We start from the raw sequence: 19,108 nt of genomic DNA, 5'->3' as shown, positions 1-19,108 counted from the left end.
TATGTTAGGTGTATTGCACCCAAAGTCCAAGGCATCAGAAACTTCTAAGTTGAATGTCCTTTCAACAACTACATTGAGTTGCACAAGACCATTATTTAACAGAGTTCACAGTGTAAGTGAACTCTGATGTTTTCCATGTTCACAAGAGCATGGGCTCTGCAACCGACACATATTACTATGCATCAACCGTGTCAATAAATATTGTGAGTTATGAAGTCGTTTATGCTTTTTGAACTTTTCGTCTATTTTGCAATTGCTTATGTTAAATGAAAGAGACATTATATCCCATGAGTTTTATCTGGAGTAATCCTAATACTATACCGGTTATTCAAGTTAATAGTTTTCATGGTCATCATTGACCCAGCTTTTGGTACACTTACCGGTTATTATCGTTTGTAATATAGATTTTTTATAATGATGTATGGAGTGTTAAAAAAAATAATATCAATGTGTTAATAATTAACTATCAATACATGAAAACAAATTGTGTTCGTGAATTTGTGTAACACAAGAAGAATCATGTTCCACAATTTAAAAAGGGAAACTGCACCCAATTGACAAAAAAAAATCAAAATTCACTAACTAACTAAAAACACTCTTTTTCTTCTACTTTTTCTTCCTATCTCTCTCTACTCTCCCTTTAAAAATTTAATTTTACTTTTTTTTTGGCTATTTAACAAATAAACCCATTTAAAAACCATAAAAAGACAAATTCGATGATATATTAAAAACTGAATGGTGGGCACTGGGCCGCAATAAATAAAATATTGTTAGTAGGGTCCGACGAAAGGGATAAATGAGTCAAATTCGCCGAGTTTGACCTTATAAAAGTGGCTCCTATATTATTTACAGCTTTACCCTTGATGGTGTTTTCAGAATTCAAAGCTAGAACGTGACACAGACTCGCTTATTTTATTTTCTATTGACATCACCGAAAATCACTTAAACACCCTTTGCCGATCTGGTGGGTCTGAAACTACTCTTTACAAGGCTGTGCTGTAATTCCTTCGTAAAGAAGAGGGCTTTATAGTCATTTCTCTTAGAGTTATGAAATTAATAAAATAAAAAACAGAAAAACAAACAATCATAGAGGCTGATGAAAAAGAGAGATGATGAGGGAGGGAAGATTCTTGTTGACTTTCCTTCTCTGTGTTTCTTTCCATTACAAAACATCAAACAATTTGATCAAACACCTCAAGAAAATATCTTATCGTTGATTCGATCCATCTTCTTCTTCTTCTTCATCATCGACCTCACGCGTTGTGTCGTCCTCTTATTCTTCGTTTTCACATATATATCGTTGCATCAATCTCCACCTAAGTTTCGTCGATCCTTATTCAAATCTCGCGTTGTGACTTGTGAGTGAATCAATCTCTCTCAACCATGGGAAACTGTTGCGGAACGGCGGGATCGTTCCCTCAAAATGACGACAGCAACAAACCAAAGAAAGGAAAGAAGAAGCAAAACCCTTTCTCGATCGACTACGGTCTCCACCACAACGGAGGAGGAGGAGGAGGTCTCAAACTCACCGTCCTATCCGATCCAACGGGTCGTGAGATCGAGCAGAAGTACACGCTTGGTCGTGAGCTAGGTCGCGGAGAGTTCGGCGTCACGTACCTTTGTACAGACAAAGAGACAGGGGGGGTTTTGGCGTGTAAGTCGATCTTGAAGAAGAAGCTGAGGACGGCTGTGGATATAGAGGATGTGAGGAGAGAAGCTGAGATCATGAGGCATATGCCTGAGCATCCTAATTTGGTTACGTTGAAGGAGACTTACGAGGATGAGTATGCTGTGCATTTGGTTATGGAGCTTTGTGAAGGTGGTGAGTTGTTTGATAGGATTGTGGCGAGAGGGCATTATACTGAGCGAGCTGCTGCTGCTGTTACTAAGACCATTATTGAAGTTGTTCAGGTTCGTCGGAGGTTTTTGATCTTTTAAGTGTTCTATGTCTCAGTTTTGGACATTATTGGATTGTTGCATTGCTTGAAGGGTATTCTCAGATTTATGCAAATGTTCAACTCTTGGGAATGTTTGGTTTTTTGGATGAGAGATTTAATGAGTTTACATGTGATCTATGCAGGTGTGTCATAAGCATGGGGTAATGCACAGGGATTTGAAACCTGAGAACTTCTTGTTTGCAAACAAGAAGGAGACTGCACCTCTTAAGGCTATTGATTTTGGACTCTCTGTTTTCTTCAAACCAGGTTTTGTGTTCTGTTCTCTTCTCCTTTCCAGTATGACAACAATCTTAAACCCTCACCATTGTCTTCTATTGCAGGCGAGAGGTTCAACGAGATCGTTGGGAGTCCGTACTACATGGCTCCTGAGGTGCTAAAACGAAACTATGGGCCAGAAGTTGACATCTGGAGTGCTGGTGTGATTCTTTACATATTGCTCTGTGGTGTTCCACCTTTCTGGGCAGGTCAGTTTTGTCTTCTGACTTTATGGGGGGGGACATATATTTGAAGTGCTCACAAGAATTTCTTCTGTTTTGTTTATAACATTTTCAGAAACTGAACAAGGAGTTGCACAAGCGATTATTCGATCTCAATTGGACTTCAGAAGGGATCCATGGCCCAAGGTTTCTGAACACGCCAAAGACCTTATCAGGAAAATGCTTGATCCTGACCAAAAGCGTCGTCTCACTGCTCAGCAAGTGCTAGGTATATAGTTTTATGGTTTCTAATGATGTTATGTTGTCATACGGAATCTTAGACATATACAGAGTAGTAACTAGTGTCTTGCTTCGTTTTGCAGATCATCCGTGGTTACAGAATGCAAACACGGCTCCCAATGTATCACTAGGTGAAACAGTAAGGGCAAGGTTGAAGCAGTTCACTGTCATGAACAAGCTCAAGAAACGAGCACTCAGGGTAAACATATACTCCCATGACACTTTAGGACTATATACAAGAATTACGAAAGTATTTAGTTTTTAACATTTTCTAAACAAAAACATCATTGATTATCTAGTTAATCACAATTCAACCAATAATATAACAATCTGCATAATACTAAAAGTCATATAACATAAAAACTTAACTAATTTTACATAGAAAACTGAAAACATAATCTGATTTGAAACAAAATACAAATCTCTAAAAAGCTAACTATTAAGAAAGAGAGGGTTTATTTTTTTTATAAACAGAAAACATCTCCTGTGATCTTAAAACCCCTAAACAATAGTTTAATTTGTTCTTTTACGAATTTTCTCCATAGGTTATTGCTGAGCATCTATCAGATGAAGAAGCTTCTGGTATAAGAGAAGGGTTCCAAATAATGGACACAAGCCAAAGAGGGAAGATCAACATCGACGAGCTGAAAATAGGGTTGCAGAAGCTTGGCCATAACATTCCCCAAGATGATATACAAATCTTGATGGACGCTGTAAGCTTTTATTTCATCATTTACCAAATCTTTGAAGTTATATAACGCAATTCACTTGAGCTTATAGGGCTATCTTTTATTTTGCAGGGAGATACCGATAAAGATGGATACTTAGACTGTGACGAGTTCATTGCCATATCAGTGCATCTCAGGAAAATGGGCAATGACGAGCATCTCAAGAAAGCGTTTGCCTTCTTTGATCAAGACAATAACGGATATATCGAAATAGAGGAGTTAAGGGAAGCTTTGTCTGATGAAGTTGGTACCAGTGAAGAAGTTGTTGATGCCATTATACGCGATGTTGATACTGATAAGGTTTGTTTAGCCTCACCGTTGGTGAGGATAGCTTGGGAAACAAGTCAATGACTAAACATGATCAATTTTTTTTTGCAGGATGGAAGAATAAGTTATGAAGAGTTTGTGACGATGATGAAGACGGGAACAGATTGGAGAAAAGCTTCTAGGCAGTACTCGAGGGAACGGTTTAACAGTATCAGTCTCAAATTGATGCAAGATGCATCGTTGCATGCCAATGGCGATACAAGATGAGAGAGTCTGAATCAAAGAGATGCAAATCTTTCTTCATTTCTTTATTTTTTTTCCTTTTGAGTGGTTTTTTTTTGTTGTTCTTACACTACGATGTAAGCATCTTAGGCTTGTAAGTTATAACGAATCGTGTGTTTGATTTTCTGGCTGAGAGCGAGCATGTGGACCAAGAGATAAAAAAGAGTTTGGCAGTGTGTAGATAATTTGTATTATTGTGTTGATAGAGACATATTCATTAGTTTTTCTTGTGATAATCTGTAATTTTCTATAACATTTCAAGAATTATATGAGAGATTGGATTTGTTTTCTCTTTTAACAATCCATAAGTTGTAGAGCCTTTTATCATTTTGTATATATAAATCTTCTTTGTCTTATCCTTGTTTTTACTTCTACATTTACATGTAAAATTGTAATGGTGACGTTTTCAAATAATTTAGAAGTTTAACCTAAACTTAGTAATTATTTGTTAAATAAAACCGATTTGTATTCATAATTTTAAAATAGTTCATGGTAAATATTATTTCAAAGGTATGAATCTTTGCTGATCCAGCTAGAGATGAACTAGCTTGTACAAGATATGGAACATGAATAAATTTACTGGTATAGTTGGCGTGTGTTCAACTGTCAAAGTGCTGGTTGGTGCAAGGAAACAAAGAATAACCGGATTCATGATACTTCTCCTGGTACACTCACGGGTTTGGTCCGTGCGGATGATGCTGGTGGAGATTCAATAGTCTACGCTTACAGATCAGGTTTTAAGAAAAAGAAATATATACAGGAGACCTGACAAAAGCTCGAACATTACAAATCAATTCTAAGAAACATGAGCTTGGTTTTGATTTACAGGGGAGCAGGTAGACTACCAAAGGATGTCTCAATACCTCTCAAAGTCCTTGAATATGAACGTTTCCACATCTCTCCTTTGAAGGTACGTTTAGTTTTATATTAGTATAAAACGGTTTTAAAAACTACATTTTAATAGATAATTTTCGAATCATAATGTAAGACTCCTAGACATGTTCAACTAAAGTGGGTCTATCGATTCTATGGATATCAGTACCGTGACCGACAAGAAACCGGAGCTTTTCGACAGAGACAGGTCTCCCCCTCCTCCGGGTCTGGGACCGTTTCCTCTCAAGCTCTCAGTTTTCCGACAGCTTTGATATCTCTCAGTGTTAGAGGTTGTGGTCTCAGCATCCGCTAAGATGTGCCGTTGATGGCATTATAAGATTCTGGTGTCAGCGTAGAGAAGCTTTGGTGGGCTTTGTGGATGTGGTTATTCTTGTACCATTTTGTCACTCATCGTATTTGTATTATAATCCCTCCCTTTTTTATTCGGTGACACTTTTAGATTGTGCAAATAGATTAATAAAACATTTAGTTTTTTTTTGTTTCAAACAAAAAAAAACCTTTAGTTTTTATATCTTCTATGTAAAATTATCATTAATTATTAATCTTAACATAACTTGATCAATAATAAAACAGACCGCTGAATGAAAATAATTATTTAACATAAAAAATTATAAAAAAATTCATTGAAAATTGAAAACATCTTCTAGTTTGGAACAAATTTATTTTTTTCTATTACATCATATAAAAGATAAACAGAGGGAATATAAGATATTAAGAAATTAGGAAATGGTTTTGTAGTAGAACTACAAGTGTCTTCGCTTGTAATAAAATGTAAGAGATTTAAATCAGAAGGTGATGATGGCAAGAGATTTAAAATATGTTACGAAGAACTTCTAGGTAGAGTACGTAAGTTAAGGGGTCAATAAGAACATGATGACTTGTCAGTTATATGATCATCAACTTTGTGACACATTTTCATGCTTTTTGCACCAATTAAATTAACAGAAACATTATTTTAACAACAAAAATTTCATGCATTGCATGCATCATCATCTCGTAGGAATCCATTTTTCATCTATGTTAGATAAACTTAACTATTCACAATAAATGATATGCACATGTATATATATTATATATACACACTAGATCAGTCCACCGAACTTGGAGCAATAAAAAAAGAAACCTTACCCAAATTTATTCATATAAGATAGGGCTGTTCAATATGGTAAAACCGAACCGTACCGAACCGAACCGAACCGAAATAGACAATATGGTTTGGTTTTGGTATATACCATATAAACCGAATGGATATAATTTTATAAAAACCGTAGGATTTGGATATGGTTTGGTATATAACCGATTAAACCGAATAAACCGAACAAAACCGATTAAAAGTAGAAACATGTAAATATGTATCTATTTTATAACAATACATGAAAATCTATTTGTTATATAAGTTAAATTTGTGTTAATAACTATTAACATCATGTTATAGTAATAAAGAACCTTATATAATTTGTAAAACACTTGAACTATAATTAAATAACAATACACGTAATTGAGACATCTTATTTTCTAAGTCTTTTTTTTTTTTTTTTTTTTATCTTTTTGCTTTATTTTAGTATTCACTAAATTAATATGAAGATGATAAATTTGATGAAAAATAATTAATGGAAAATTTTCACAACTTTTTTCTTATCTATAAACAAACAGAGTTTCGTGTTCAATCGAAAAAGCATGACTTTAATGAACACTAAATATGGAATAGTGAAAAAACTGTTCTTTCATGTTTCTGTTTTGTTTCATATTTTTTATTTTCAAAATTTCAGGCTCTCATTTTAATTATAGATTTGATGATTTTATTTGATGGTAGAAGCATTTTTACGCTTTTGTTCATTTATTTGAACATGTAATATATTTTTAATAAATGACTGTGTTGACAATATGACTCTAAAATTCATTTTATATGATCTCAAACTAAATAATTATGTTTTTTGGTATAAAACCGAATAAACCAAAAACCGACGGTATATAAACCGAACCGAACCGAAGTAAATATAGATTTAGAATGGTAGTTATATTTTACTAACCGAAATACCGAAAAAAACCAAACCAAACCGTAACCGAACCGATATCCGGATTGAACACTCCTAATATAAGATCATCATAGACAAATTCAATTAGTATGTCGTAACTTATTAAAAATCTCATTAATCAAAAGACATACAAACGCTAAATAAGAGTTAAGAAAAAAGAGTTTCACGAGAAATGTGTATAAGCTTTTATATCATGAGATGATTAATCTTTGAAAAAATAATGAAATAAACTACTAGAGCACCAAACACCGTTTTGCATATAACTTTTTTCTCATTTTACGATATAAAGTCCCAATCAACTATTATTTTAGTTTCGTTATTAGCTTCCCGGCCACTTTCGTTGGACTAGATTACTGTACCTGAAATACAATATAAGGTCTTGTGTTGATTTTTGGTAAAAAAAAAAAAATTTGTTAATAGTTTGCAGATTTGTTCGATTTATAGTACAACGTTTTCTGTAAAATAGAGTTTATCGGGAGAAAAAAAACACAGCTTATTTCTGATGACGATTTGTGGACTTACCGTATGCTAATCAGATGCATCACTAGCCCATAACTTTATTTTTGCGTGTCGAACAAATGATCCATACTTTTTAAAGAAAATGTTAACAATTATCCATACTTGGTGTTAATTGACATAATTTCCAAACCATCTATACCTAACCTTAATTTATGTTCAAATGAAATCTTCTTCACGTGTTAAAAAGTAGTATTTTTAGGATATTTTAATCAATCAAAAACCCTAGAGGGTTAATATTTTGAAAATATAAGTTGTTTATTCTTTTGATAAATTCTATATTAATCACGCTGAAATTTCTATTACTTGCGTTTGATATTTTTTATATAAGAAAATACATGTTGTACCTTAGATCTTTAAAGCTTGGTGATGATAATGCATATATCAACTAACAGTTTCATTACATACATCAAACTGATAGAGCGCACGAAGTCCCAAAGAATTCATTTTCAAACGTACTATTCTATTATTTTCAGTTTCTGAGTAATTCTTTCATTGTGTTTTTAAGGATTTTTCTTTCATTATTCTTTTACCGACACCAAGTAACTGAAATGAAAAAAATGAAAAAAATGAAAATTTGGCATCCACGAAATCGTTGAGCAAGTTGAATCCTAACCATTAATTTTTTTTTTGTTTAAACACAAGAAAACAAATTCGAAGAAGGAAGCAATAACTAAGGCGAAGTTGTAACAGCGACGAGATAAATTTCCACAGAACTTTTAAAAAAAAATTCCAAAGAACTTTCGACCATACCTGTAGGTTTCGCACGCAAATTTCGCGCCATACGTATAACATGTATCTGTATTAATCAATTGGTAATCTTATCACAAAACGTGATTATTTATATGTAACGATAATTACGTGATCTTTTTGTGGTTATAAATCGATAAGAATATATGTATGGCCTAGTCCTTATCGTTTTCTTTTATGTTCTTTTACCGACACTAGATCCATTTTCCGCGCTACGCGCGGATTATGTTTTTTTTTTAATTTATATTTAAAAATTGCTTAGATTATTTTAAAATAAAAGTTTATAAAATGTGAAAGACAAAAAAATTTGACAATATTTAAATATTATTTTGCTGCGATTCATTAAGTTGATGAATTTTAATTTATTTGTAACTATTGTTTATTTAACTGCATAATTTATATATTTTAGCATTTAGATTATTCCTTTGAAGAGTAGTTAATTTCAGATAAATATATTAATATTTGTTATAAATGTATTATATTTCAAATCTATTTTACTATATTTTGATAAATATTTAATTATATTCCATTAGTCTCATTTTAATTGTCGTTTTAGGTTTCAGCACACAAACTAAGAAAACGCTTAATTTACATATTTCTAAAATAAAAACATAATTACTAATATACCTAATTACATTTCAACCAATAGAAAAATAGAATATAATAAAAAATTGCATTAAATTATTAAAGGACACTTATTTTAAAATAAAAATTTTACTCCAAAACCATAATTAAACTGAAACGGAAATAGAATATCTCAACATAAATGATGCATATGGAAACATATTGTATTTGGTATTATGTACGTAAAAGTCAACATGGCCTTTCAGTTTTGTTTTTATGCTGGGATGTGAACTTGTAATTAAATATTAATTGTTTCTTCCAGTTTTTAATTAGTCCTGAAAATCAAGAACCAAATTTAAAACTATCTAACTTATTAAAAAACTTTTCAAAAACTATCAAAATTGTCCAAATGGTCTGGACTCTACAGTGATAAAGTTAATCTTTAGACAAAGTTATAGCAACAAAGAAAGAAGGTGAAAAAAAAAAATAGATAACACAGAAAAACCTGAAAATTCTAATTTAGTTCATAATGAAGTATTTACCCAGGGTACATCATTGAAAGTAAAATTTTCATCAACAACCATATGTTTGTTTCACGATTTTACATTTCATCATCGGTAATTTTTTCAGTTTAAGATGAAATTATCACTGAACTCAAAAATATCTTCTAATTGATATCTTAACTTGTTTTCAGTGATTCTCAGTAATGACAAAGCCGAGATGACATTTTTTTTGCTTTAAATTTCAACTTTTTTATTTGTGATGTGTATTTATATATCTAAAAGTATTTATGATGTATTTAAAATACATATACATTTATTTTAGGGCATTTTTCTAAAATAGCTCTATTTAAGTTTTTGTCATAAAAATAACACTTAAAAAATAAAATGACTAAAATAACTTTTTTTATTTTGAAAATTTTAATGATTAATATTTATTTTTAAAAATTTTAGATCTCATGCCTAAAACTCACTCCTTAACTCTAAACTCTAAATCTAGATTACTTAGTCCTAAGGGTATCTTGTGTACTGAGCCTTGTGTATTTATATGTTTTTTTACAATCAAGAGGCTGGTCCGTATTACATACGCATATCCTCTATATACAATGTTTTTAACTGACAATATAAAATAACACTTAAAAAATAAAATGACTAAAATAACTTTTTTTATTTTGAAAATTCTAATGATTAATTTTTATTTTTAAAAATTTTAGATCTCATGCCTAAAACTCACTCCTTAACTCTAAACTCTAAATCTAGATTACTTAGTCCTAAGGGTATCTTGTGTACTGAGCCTTGTGTATTTATATGTTTTTTTTACAATCAAGAGGCTGGTCCGTATTACATACGCATATCCTCTATATACAATGTTTTTAACTGACAATATAAAATGAATTTGAAATTTTGAATACAACATTTTCACTGACAATAATTAATTACATTATTGCAAACCATATTCAAAACTTAAGAAATACCTACTTTTCTAAAAGACCATGGATTTGTAACTGAGAAGACGAATTGGAAGAGTCTGTGACAAATATTAGAGTTAGGCGAGATTGATATGGGCCACTACGAAGTTTTTTGCAGCCCACAGTGAGCCAAATTTAATCTGTTTCACGTAAAGACAATATGATTTGGTAAAATAGAAGTAGCTGATTGGGTGATTTTTTAATCCTACATGGCATGTTCTCCTTTGAGCTTATCTTCCTTTTAGTATAGTATAGATAATTATCACGATAGGATTTGTTATGTGACTTGAAGCCATATATAGTTGATAAATTTACAGTTAAGGAATAAATATTCTGTTTTAATGACTACGGTAAAATAAAGTTATATATAATCCTCGTATTTAGCTAACTAAAATATTGATACACATTGACGAGATACTTATCGTTCTAGTTAATTAAGTGTATCCACATTTATGCGATCCAGTAAGTATTTTGAACAATAACGTATTCGGAATATATTACCAGATTCACAACGTGTTAAAATGCATACGTGTTGATTATTGATCACGTCTCTAGTTAGTAAGAATCCACAACTAAATGATTTGCACTTGATGTACTAAACTCTAACCTCACTTGTGCTGCCTAACAATCCAGTCTCGGTTTAATTGCAGGTCACCTTTGTATTATACTTATATATCAAAAGGAAGTAAAATGAAAAAGAACTATACATGATGTTTTTTTGTTTCGCTTATATATTTTGTTATATGCTTTCCATATGTACGTAATTTAGATATTAATATATAATCATGATATATATATATATATGTATATTTTAAACAGAGTAGAAAAACCTTAAACTTCTAATGCATAGCAATAAAACTATGAGTTACACAAGCCAAAACAAATATTAGTTTCTAAGCTGAGGCTTTCTCTTGTTTGATTGAAAGTCGTACATATGCAAAGCAGCGAAATATGAAAGTTAAGAACATTGCAACAACTATGTGATTAAATACGCCAAACAAAGAAAGATGGTGATGTTTGTTTCTACTGAAACTCTTCCTAAAAGATATATACTACAACGGTAATATCAGCATCACACACAAAAATAAAAAGCACGAAAGAGTAAAAGGGACCCAAAACTACTATCCAACTTTGAAAGACGGGAAACGCCGACGTTTATCACTTCTGCTTATATGTTTTCAACTTTTTATATTTAATGTAGGGATATATATACATAACGTAATGTTAGCTCAGTAATTGCACATGATAGAATGTTACTGTGAATGGTATACGATGATGAATATAAACTCTTTTCTAGTAGAAAATAACTAACTAATTAAACTCTCTATCAATCAAGAAAGCAATAAAAATCAATAAAAAGATAAATTAAAATGGAGGGGAGAGGAGATAAAGGTTAGAAGCTTACGGTGATGTTTTCGTATCAATCTCAGGGCCTGACTGGTTCAAACGCAGCGGTTGCGGTTGCGGTTGCGGGAGTTTGTGGATGCGGGCGGTTGCGGTTTCTAGCGGTTTTAAGAGATTTATACGACTGGTACTGCGGTTAAAAATTGGTGCGTTTGCGGGTGACTTATGACTGGTTAACTACCAAATGCGGTAACAGTCAAATAATAAATTAACAATATTTACATTTAATATAATTATAAAAATATCAAAAATCATAAAATTATAATAAATATAAAATTTATATTTAGAAAGTTATAATTTTAATTTTTGAAAATTTATTGAAATTGTTTTTATTATAAAATTTTATAATATTAATTAAAATAAAATAGATATATTTTAATATTTTCATAATTTCAATTTTAAATTTTTTATTAAATATTTTTTCTTTGTATATATATTGTTTTAAAAAAAAAGAAAAAAAATTTACCCTCCCGCAACCGCCCGCAACCGCAAACGCTAGCTGGAGCCAGCTTTTGAATTTATGAGATTCTGAACGGTTTGAAGCGGTTTAAGGCGATTTGAGTGATTGTTGCAAACCGCCGACAACCGCTACCGACCGCAAAAGCTGCGTTTGCGGGTGGTAGCGGGAAAACCAATCGCCACCTCAATCTCTCTCCATACCTCCAACGCCATTAATACTTGAATAAACATAAAATTTCTCCATTGAATTGCCTATAAATACACATACATCCCACTTCTTCAATTTCACATTACAAAAGCCTCCCAAAAACTGCAAAGAGTCTCATATTAGTTCTTACTCTCAGAAATAAAACACACTCTTTCTAAAAAGATTAGCGTTTCAAACCCCGAAATGGCCCGTTGTTGTGGAAGTCTTGCTATTTTCTTATGCGTTCTTTTGATGCTCGCTTGCTGCCAAGCTTTGAGTAGCAACGTAGATGATGGATATGGTCATGAAGATGGAAGCTTCGAAACCGATAGTTTAATCAAGCTCAACAACGACGACGACGTTCTTACCTTGAAAAGCTCCGATAGACCCACTACCGAATCATCAACTGTTAGTGTTTCGAACTTCGGAGCCAAAGGAGATGGAAAAACCGATGATACTCAGGTATATCATGTTTACGATTATGAATTATAATTATTTTATAAAAAAAATAGTTATATTTGAAAATATATAAAGATATTTTATTTCGTATTATATTGATGATGCATGCATTCATGGGTGTAAACTATATGCTTAATTAGGCTTTCAAGAAAGCATGGAAGAAGGCATGTTCAACAAATGGAGTGACTACTTTCTTGATTCCTAAAGGGAAGACTTATCTCCTTAAGTCTATTAGATTCAGAGGCCCATGCAAATCTTTACGTAGCTTCCAGGTAATATGTGTTTTGTTTTATTTTTGTCACTTTTATCACTAGTATTTTCTTAATTCATAAATTTAATCAACTAGTGGAATTTTATTACCGATTAACCGCAGATCCTAGGCACTTTATCAGCTTCTACAAAACGATCGGATTACGGTAATGACAAGAACCACTGGCTTATTTTGGAGGACGTTAATAATCTATCAATCGATGGCGGCTCGGCGGGGATTGTTGATGGCAACGGAAAAATCTGGTGGCAAAACTCATGCAAAATCGACAAATCAAAGGTATATATAGTATAGTCCACCAATCACTATGTGTCACACACAAATATATATATATATATATATACTTATTTATGATCTCCTATTTAAATGTCACCATGCTAATATTAATTCGTCTTCTTCTTTTTTATGCAGCCATGCACAAAAGCGCCAACGGTACGTAAATACAAAGGCTCCATATATATGCATTATTAAAAAAACAAATCACACTCAAAGCATTAAGAACGTTTGATTACAAAAATTGGAATGTATTATATATTTATGCAGGCTCTTACTCTCTACAACCTAAAGAATTTGAATGTGAAGAATCTGAGAGTGAGAAATGCACAGCAGATTCAGATTTCGATTGAGAAATGCAACAATGTTGACGTTAAGAATGTTAAGATCACTGCTCCTGGCGATAGTCCCAACACGGATGGTATTCATATCGTTGCTACTAAAAACATTCGAATCTCCAATTCAGACATTGGGACAGGTATAAATCCATACATTATTCAATTTTAGAAATCTAGAAATCTGTATATTTTTGTTATGACATTCATGGTTCATTTTCTATAGGTGATGATTGCATATCCATTGAGGATGGATCGCAAAATGTTCAAATCAATGATTTAACTTGCGGCCCCGGTCATGGCATCAGGTAAAACGATACCTTAATCATTTCCGAATATTAATCAAAGTGTAGTAAAATTATATATCTTACCTTAATAGTTTTACACATAGTTTAGAGTAGATATTTAACATATAGACCTTTGTTTATTTTATTTTTGTATGAGAAGCATTGGAAGCTTGGGGGATGACAATTCCAAAGCTTATGTATCGGGAATTAATGTGGATGGTGCTACGCTCTCTGAGACTGACAATGGAGTAAGAATCAAGACTTACCAGGTGATTGATGTTGTTTTTCTCCCTACAAATTAACACCCACTCTTTTAGAAATCCCTCGGAAGGAGTAGTTTGATTTGACGTTCATAGCAACTAGGAAATTACGACCTTACGTCTAGTTCCATCTGATCGTACTGGTAACATTAAAGCAGTGCTCCCTCAATAACAACCCAATTATTGATTTCAGGGAGGGTCAGGAACTGCTAAGAACATTAAATTCCAAAACATTCGTATGGATAATGTCAAGAATCCGATCATAATCGACCAGAACTACTGCGACAAGGACAAATGCGAACAACAAGTAACTGTTTGATCGATTAATTTGATTTGCCCAATTTGTTATATATTTTTGTTTGTTTGTTTTGTTTAATAAAAGTACCCTCACTAGGCTTGAAATGTGAAATATGTTGACTAGGAATCTGCGGTTCAAGTGAACAATGTCGTGTATCGGAACATACAAGGTACGAGCGCAACGGATGTGGCGATAATGTTTAATTGCAGTGTGAAATATCCATGCCAAGGTATTGTGCTTGAGAATGTGAACATCAAAGGAGGAAAAGCTTCTTGCAAAAATGTCAATGTTAAGGATAAAGGCACCGTTTCTCCTAAATGCCCTTAATTACTAAGTTGATTATGTAATATACATAAATACGTATTATATAGATGCCATCTATATCCTTATCTGCGTATTGATTCTTGATATATATAGAAAACTAAAGATTTATGGGAATATACATACAATAGTTGAGATAATTGTTGTCTTGTATATGATTCGCTGAAGTTGATTGCTTGTCCACGAATAAATGAATAATGTCATTTGTCTAATATTTTGTTTTACTTTTAAACATGGTGAATATATATATATATACAACTTGATTGTTTTGATGTCTTTTTATATACAATTCCATTGGTCTAATTGTCGACGGATTTGCAGATAAAAGTTGACATGAATTTTTCCTTTTTTTATGTTTTCTTTTTCAAAAATAATAATCATAAACCATCTGTGGAAATTCCGAAATCAGTGTCCGTATATAAAATAAGTAAAACGATGTCTTCAAAATTACGGAGATTACATAATGTTTTCACTTTTTCGACGATTACATGAGGTTAATTAAGAGCTAAACTGAAGAATTTAGGTTCACCCTTTTTTACTTCACTTTTTTACTTCACTTTTTTCACTTCTTGCTTTGATCTCCCGCGGCTGTTGGCTTGCTTTGCTCTTCCACTATTTCTGTGGTCGCTGGAGGCGGTGGAAGAGGAGCGGCAGCGACGGTGGGGACTCCAGCATCGATGCAGCTACGGCACGTCCTCTCCACCCAACCTTCGATGTGGTGGTCTCCGCTGTCAGATAAATGGCGTCCGCCGCAAAGCCTAGCAAAGATGCCGGCTAAGACGGATAAAATGGTGATGACAGCTAAGATAACGACTAGGGTTTCTATTGAACGGTGGTCTGAGTTGTGGCACGGCTGGTCTAGGGAAGGTGGGTCCATGTATATGGTTGGTATGGTTGCGGTGCCGAGTTGGTCATCATGTCTTGCCGTAATTCCGAACATGAGAAAGTGCTTAAGAGAGGGAGAGAGTGAGAGTCTTTCAGGTGAGCTTGTGGGAGCCAAGTTACAAGGAATAAGTGCAATGTGTGGTTAAACTACCAATTATATCGACTTATAATAAGATAACAAATAATAAATTTTCAAAATAAAACCATCACTTTTCTAAGACCAACGGTTGAATTGTAATTACGAGAGTATTTTTTATTTTAAATTGAATGAGTACGTTTTTTCCCTATATATATTTCTTCTCACTTGGGTCGTAGGCAAAAATATACATTGGATTTAAAGGATATTTACATCACTGACTCACTTAAAATTTGAAATATATATATATTATTTTTGGTCAACATATATATATATATATATATAGTAATCAATTACATAATTATTTTATATTATCAGTTCACTAAAAACTAATAATAATAAAATCATATATAAAAGTAAATTTTACAATCAAATTGTGTAAATACAAAATCACATTCATATGGGCAAACCAAGAGGTGTTTGTTTTGTTGTCCCCATGACACTTCTCGTCTGCTTGTTGTCTTTCCATCGAGCCCCTTTGACTCAGTTCAAACATTATTTATTCATACAAAATAAAATATGACCATCATGAACACATATAAATATATCTCTAGGTTGATAAAAAATATAGAGATATATCTCTAGATTCATTTTATCTATGAACTCACGAGTAGCTGATCTAGATTTATGTGGCCTAGATTGGCTTTTTTTCGTACTCTAAAGTTTTGGCAGGTGATATCAGTGGTGGGGTTTGTTCATCTTGTCGTATCTCTGCATCTTCTTATTTTGTTATATATCAATGTGTCAGCTCAATAATGTTATTCAGTATAGAAAAATGTCACTACCCAATATATCTATTGATGATCATAAGAAAATCAAGAATTTTCTCAACAATTGACAGAAGGAAATGTGATTTTTTTAACAACTAACCACTTGTAAAAGTTATTGATTCTGGCTACACTATAAAAGTCTTTAAAATGAAAATAATTAATATTCAAAATAATTATCGATGGTTTATAAAAAAATTTAGTGAAAACATCCATAATGAGAGTTTTCATGAATTATCTAGATATTAAAATAATTTTAAAAAATAAAAAGGAAAAGGAAAAGAAAGAAGAGAAAAGAGATGAAAAATGGTTTTCGAGTAACTCACATTTTTTTTTGAAATATTCTTTAAAAGATTATTACTTTATAATTAGTTCAGTTTTTTTTAATCTAAAATCTAATATTCTAATTAAATGAAATTAATATTATTAATATTTATTGATCAGATACTTCACTATTGCCTATACCCTGAGGCTGAGAGTCCAATAATGAAAATGATATGAAACCAAAATATCTATTGATCATAAGAAAATCAAGAAACTCAGACAGAAGGGAATGTGACCTAATAAAAAAATTATAAAATTCTTACTCCCACAACTTTAAAAACTCTAGTGATTCCTGGCTACAATTAGAATCTAGATTATCCACAACTTATAAAAGGAAAAGGCTTAAACAATGAAGAAGGATAAATATCAAAAAGAATTATCCACAACTTATAAAAATCTAGATTATCCACAACTGAATCTCTCGTTTAATTATTTATGTATTAAATATTTAAAATAAAATAGAAAGAACAGGAAAAATATGAGAAATGATTTTCATTCAAGTGACTTTCTGAGTTACTCTGATTTATCATTTTCTAATTGCTTCAGTTCTTTTTAATTTTGAAATTTAATAATTTAACAGAATGAAACCAAAACTTTAATATTTATTGATTAAATATCGCTATGGGTAGTATCTCACACCCTGAAGCTGAGAGCCCAATAATGAAAATGTTTATGAAGCCTTAAAAGCCCAGTTTAAGTTTTAATTTTGGTACGGAAAGGAAGACAAGACAATGATTGACTCTGAATAGATGAGGAAGATGGGAATCACGTTGACTTTCCTTTCCAACTCTTTCTTCCCCGGTTCTGCGTGTCCTCTAGTATTAAATCTAAATCCTCGGAATCTCTGAGGTTTTCTTGATGGTTCCATTATTTTGTATTCTCTAACATAATTGTCCAACACATCATCTGTCTCAATGGGGACTCCGGAGTTTCCAGATCTGGGGAAACACTGCTCCGTTGATTATTGCAAGCAGATCGATTTCTTGCCTTTCACATGCGATCGCTGCATCCAGGTTCTTTTGATTCTACGATATTGTTTTGATTTTTCAAATGTTGTGACTTTTAAAGAATTTGATCATTAACATTTTGAAGAATTTGATGCTAAAGATATTTTAAAATACATTTTTTAATATTTATTTATCAATATATATTGTTTTTTACAATTGTATTGCAGGTGTTTTGTTTGGATCATCGTAGCTACATGAAACACTCTTGTCCGAAAGGAAACAGAGGAGATGTAACGGTCGTTATCTGTCCGTTATGTGCTAAAGGGGTCCGGTTAAACCCTGACGAAGATCCAAACATCACTTGGGAGAAACACGTGAACACAGATTGTGATCCATCAAACTACGAGAAAAGTGTCAAGAAGAAGAAATGTCCTGTTCCAAGATGCAGAGAGTTGTTAACTTTCTCCAACACTATAAAATGCCGAGATTGTACAATCGAGCATTGTTTGAAACATCGGTTTGGGCCTGACCATAGTTGCTCTGGACCTAAGAAGCTTGAATCTAGTTTCTCATTCATGGGTTTCTTGAGTACAACAAACACAAAAGAAGCTCCCGCTTCATCATCTTCAAGATGGTCTAGTCTTTTAGCTTCCGCGGAAGCAAGTATCAGAGAACTCGGTAACGATATTAGCCAGAAGTTACAGTTTTCGAGTGGCGGAGATGGCAGTCTAGAGAAAACGAAGGAGAGGAATGGTAAAGTTACGGTTGATGTTTGTCCGAAATGCAGCAAAGGGTTTCGGGAACCGGGGGAGCTATTGAAGCATATTGATAAGGATCATCGTGGTACTTCTATAGCTTAGAGAAGCATGGAAGTGATCTGATTAAATATTTGTGTGATTGTAACATTTTTGCTGTTGTGTGTTGTTGTAACATTCTTTGAGATCGGCTTTCGTTTGGTCGGTTTGGGTTTTATGGTTCATAAATTATAGAAAACCGGTTTATGAAAGCAGGAACATGTTAAGATTGGATACATCATTCTTTGATGAAACCATGAGCCTTAGTTCCACAAATATTTTAGCATAGAGTTGAATTGCCTAATTTCTATAAGAAAGCTGAAGTGGAAAGAGTTGTTGGCCATTTCTTGTAGCTCCCTTCTAACCATGCACAAAACTTCACAACATAAATATTGATACTGTGATCAAGATGATGAGTATACTGCTTTGATATTGCATATTTTCTTTGAGACAAGTTAAAAGATGTTACAGTAAAGAGTTGAAAAACTTGAACGAGGAATCTATGTTTTATTGGCGAGAGATTCA

General features: G+C 32.5%; 4 protein-coding genes across 4 annotated transcripts; 3 read left to right on the top strand and 1 right to left on the bottom strand.

The window, feature by feature from the left end:
• The first annotated feature begins 1,091 nt into the window (after nt 1–1,091).
• LOC106353231 (calcium-dependent protein kinase 32-like) lies at nt 1,092–4,307 on the top strand. The gene is made up of 8 exons (XM_013792943.3): nt 1,092–1,911; nt 2,081–2,204; nt 2,279–2,422; nt 2,511–2,663; nt 2,758–2,873; nt 3,220–3,387; nt 3,475–3,702; nt 3,781–4,307. Exons 1-8 carry the CDS (start codon nt 1,384–1,386, stop codon nt 3,934–3,936), a joined length of 1,617 nt encoding a protein of 538 aa, XP_013648397.2. The 5' UTR covers nt 1,092–1,383; the 3' UTR covers nt 3,937–4,307.
• Nucleotides 4,308–12,337: 8,030 nt separating this feature from the next.
• LOC106356845 (polygalacturonase ADPG1) lies at nt 12,338–14,939 on the top strand (the record flags this gene model as incomplete). The annotated part of the gene is given in 9 exon segments (NM_001315946.1): nt 12,338–12,691; nt 12,829–12,960; nt 13,062–13,235; nt 13,368–13,388; nt 13,500–13,707; nt 13,791–13,872; nt 14,012–14,120; nt 14,305–14,418; nt 14,533–14,939. Coding segments are annotated over 9 exon segments (1,302 nt in total). The 3' UTR covers nt 14,737–14,939.
• A 168-nt stretch (nt 14,940–15,107) lies between these two features.
• On the bottom strand, nt 15,108–16,181 carry LOC106356846. The gene has a single exon (XM_013796569.3). The coding sequence runs from the start codon at nt 15,668–15,670 to the stop codon at nt 15,293–15,295; it is 378 nt and encodes a 125-aa protein (XP_013652023.2). The 5' UTR covers nt 15,671–16,181; the 3' UTR covers nt 15,108–15,292.
• Nucleotides 16,182–17,583: 1,402 nt separating this feature from the next.
• LOC106356847 (zinc finger AN1 and C2H2 domain-containing stress-associated protein 13) lies at nt 17,584–18,795 on the top strand. The gene is made up of 2 exons (XM_013796570.3): nt 17,584–17,855; nt 18,017–18,795. Exons 1-2 carry the CDS (start codon nt 17,757–17,759, stop codon nt 18,647–18,649), a joined length of 732 nt encoding a protein of 243 aa, XP_013652024.2. The 5' UTR covers nt 17,584–17,756; the 3' UTR covers nt 18,650–18,795.
• The last annotated feature ends 313 nt before the right edge of the window (nt 18,796–19,108 follow it).

The sequence above is a fragment of the Brassica napus genome, chromosome A7, assembly GCF_020379485.1.
Source record: "Brassica napus cultivar Da-Ae chromosome A7, Da-Ae, whole genome shotgun sequence".
Lineage (NCBI taxonomy): Eukaryota > Viridiplantae > Streptophyta > Magnoliopsida > Brassicales > Brassicaceae > Brassica > Brassica napus.
The sequence above is the reverse complement of the archived record's forward strand: the minus strand, read 5'-3'. Positions and strand labels throughout refer to the sequence as shown.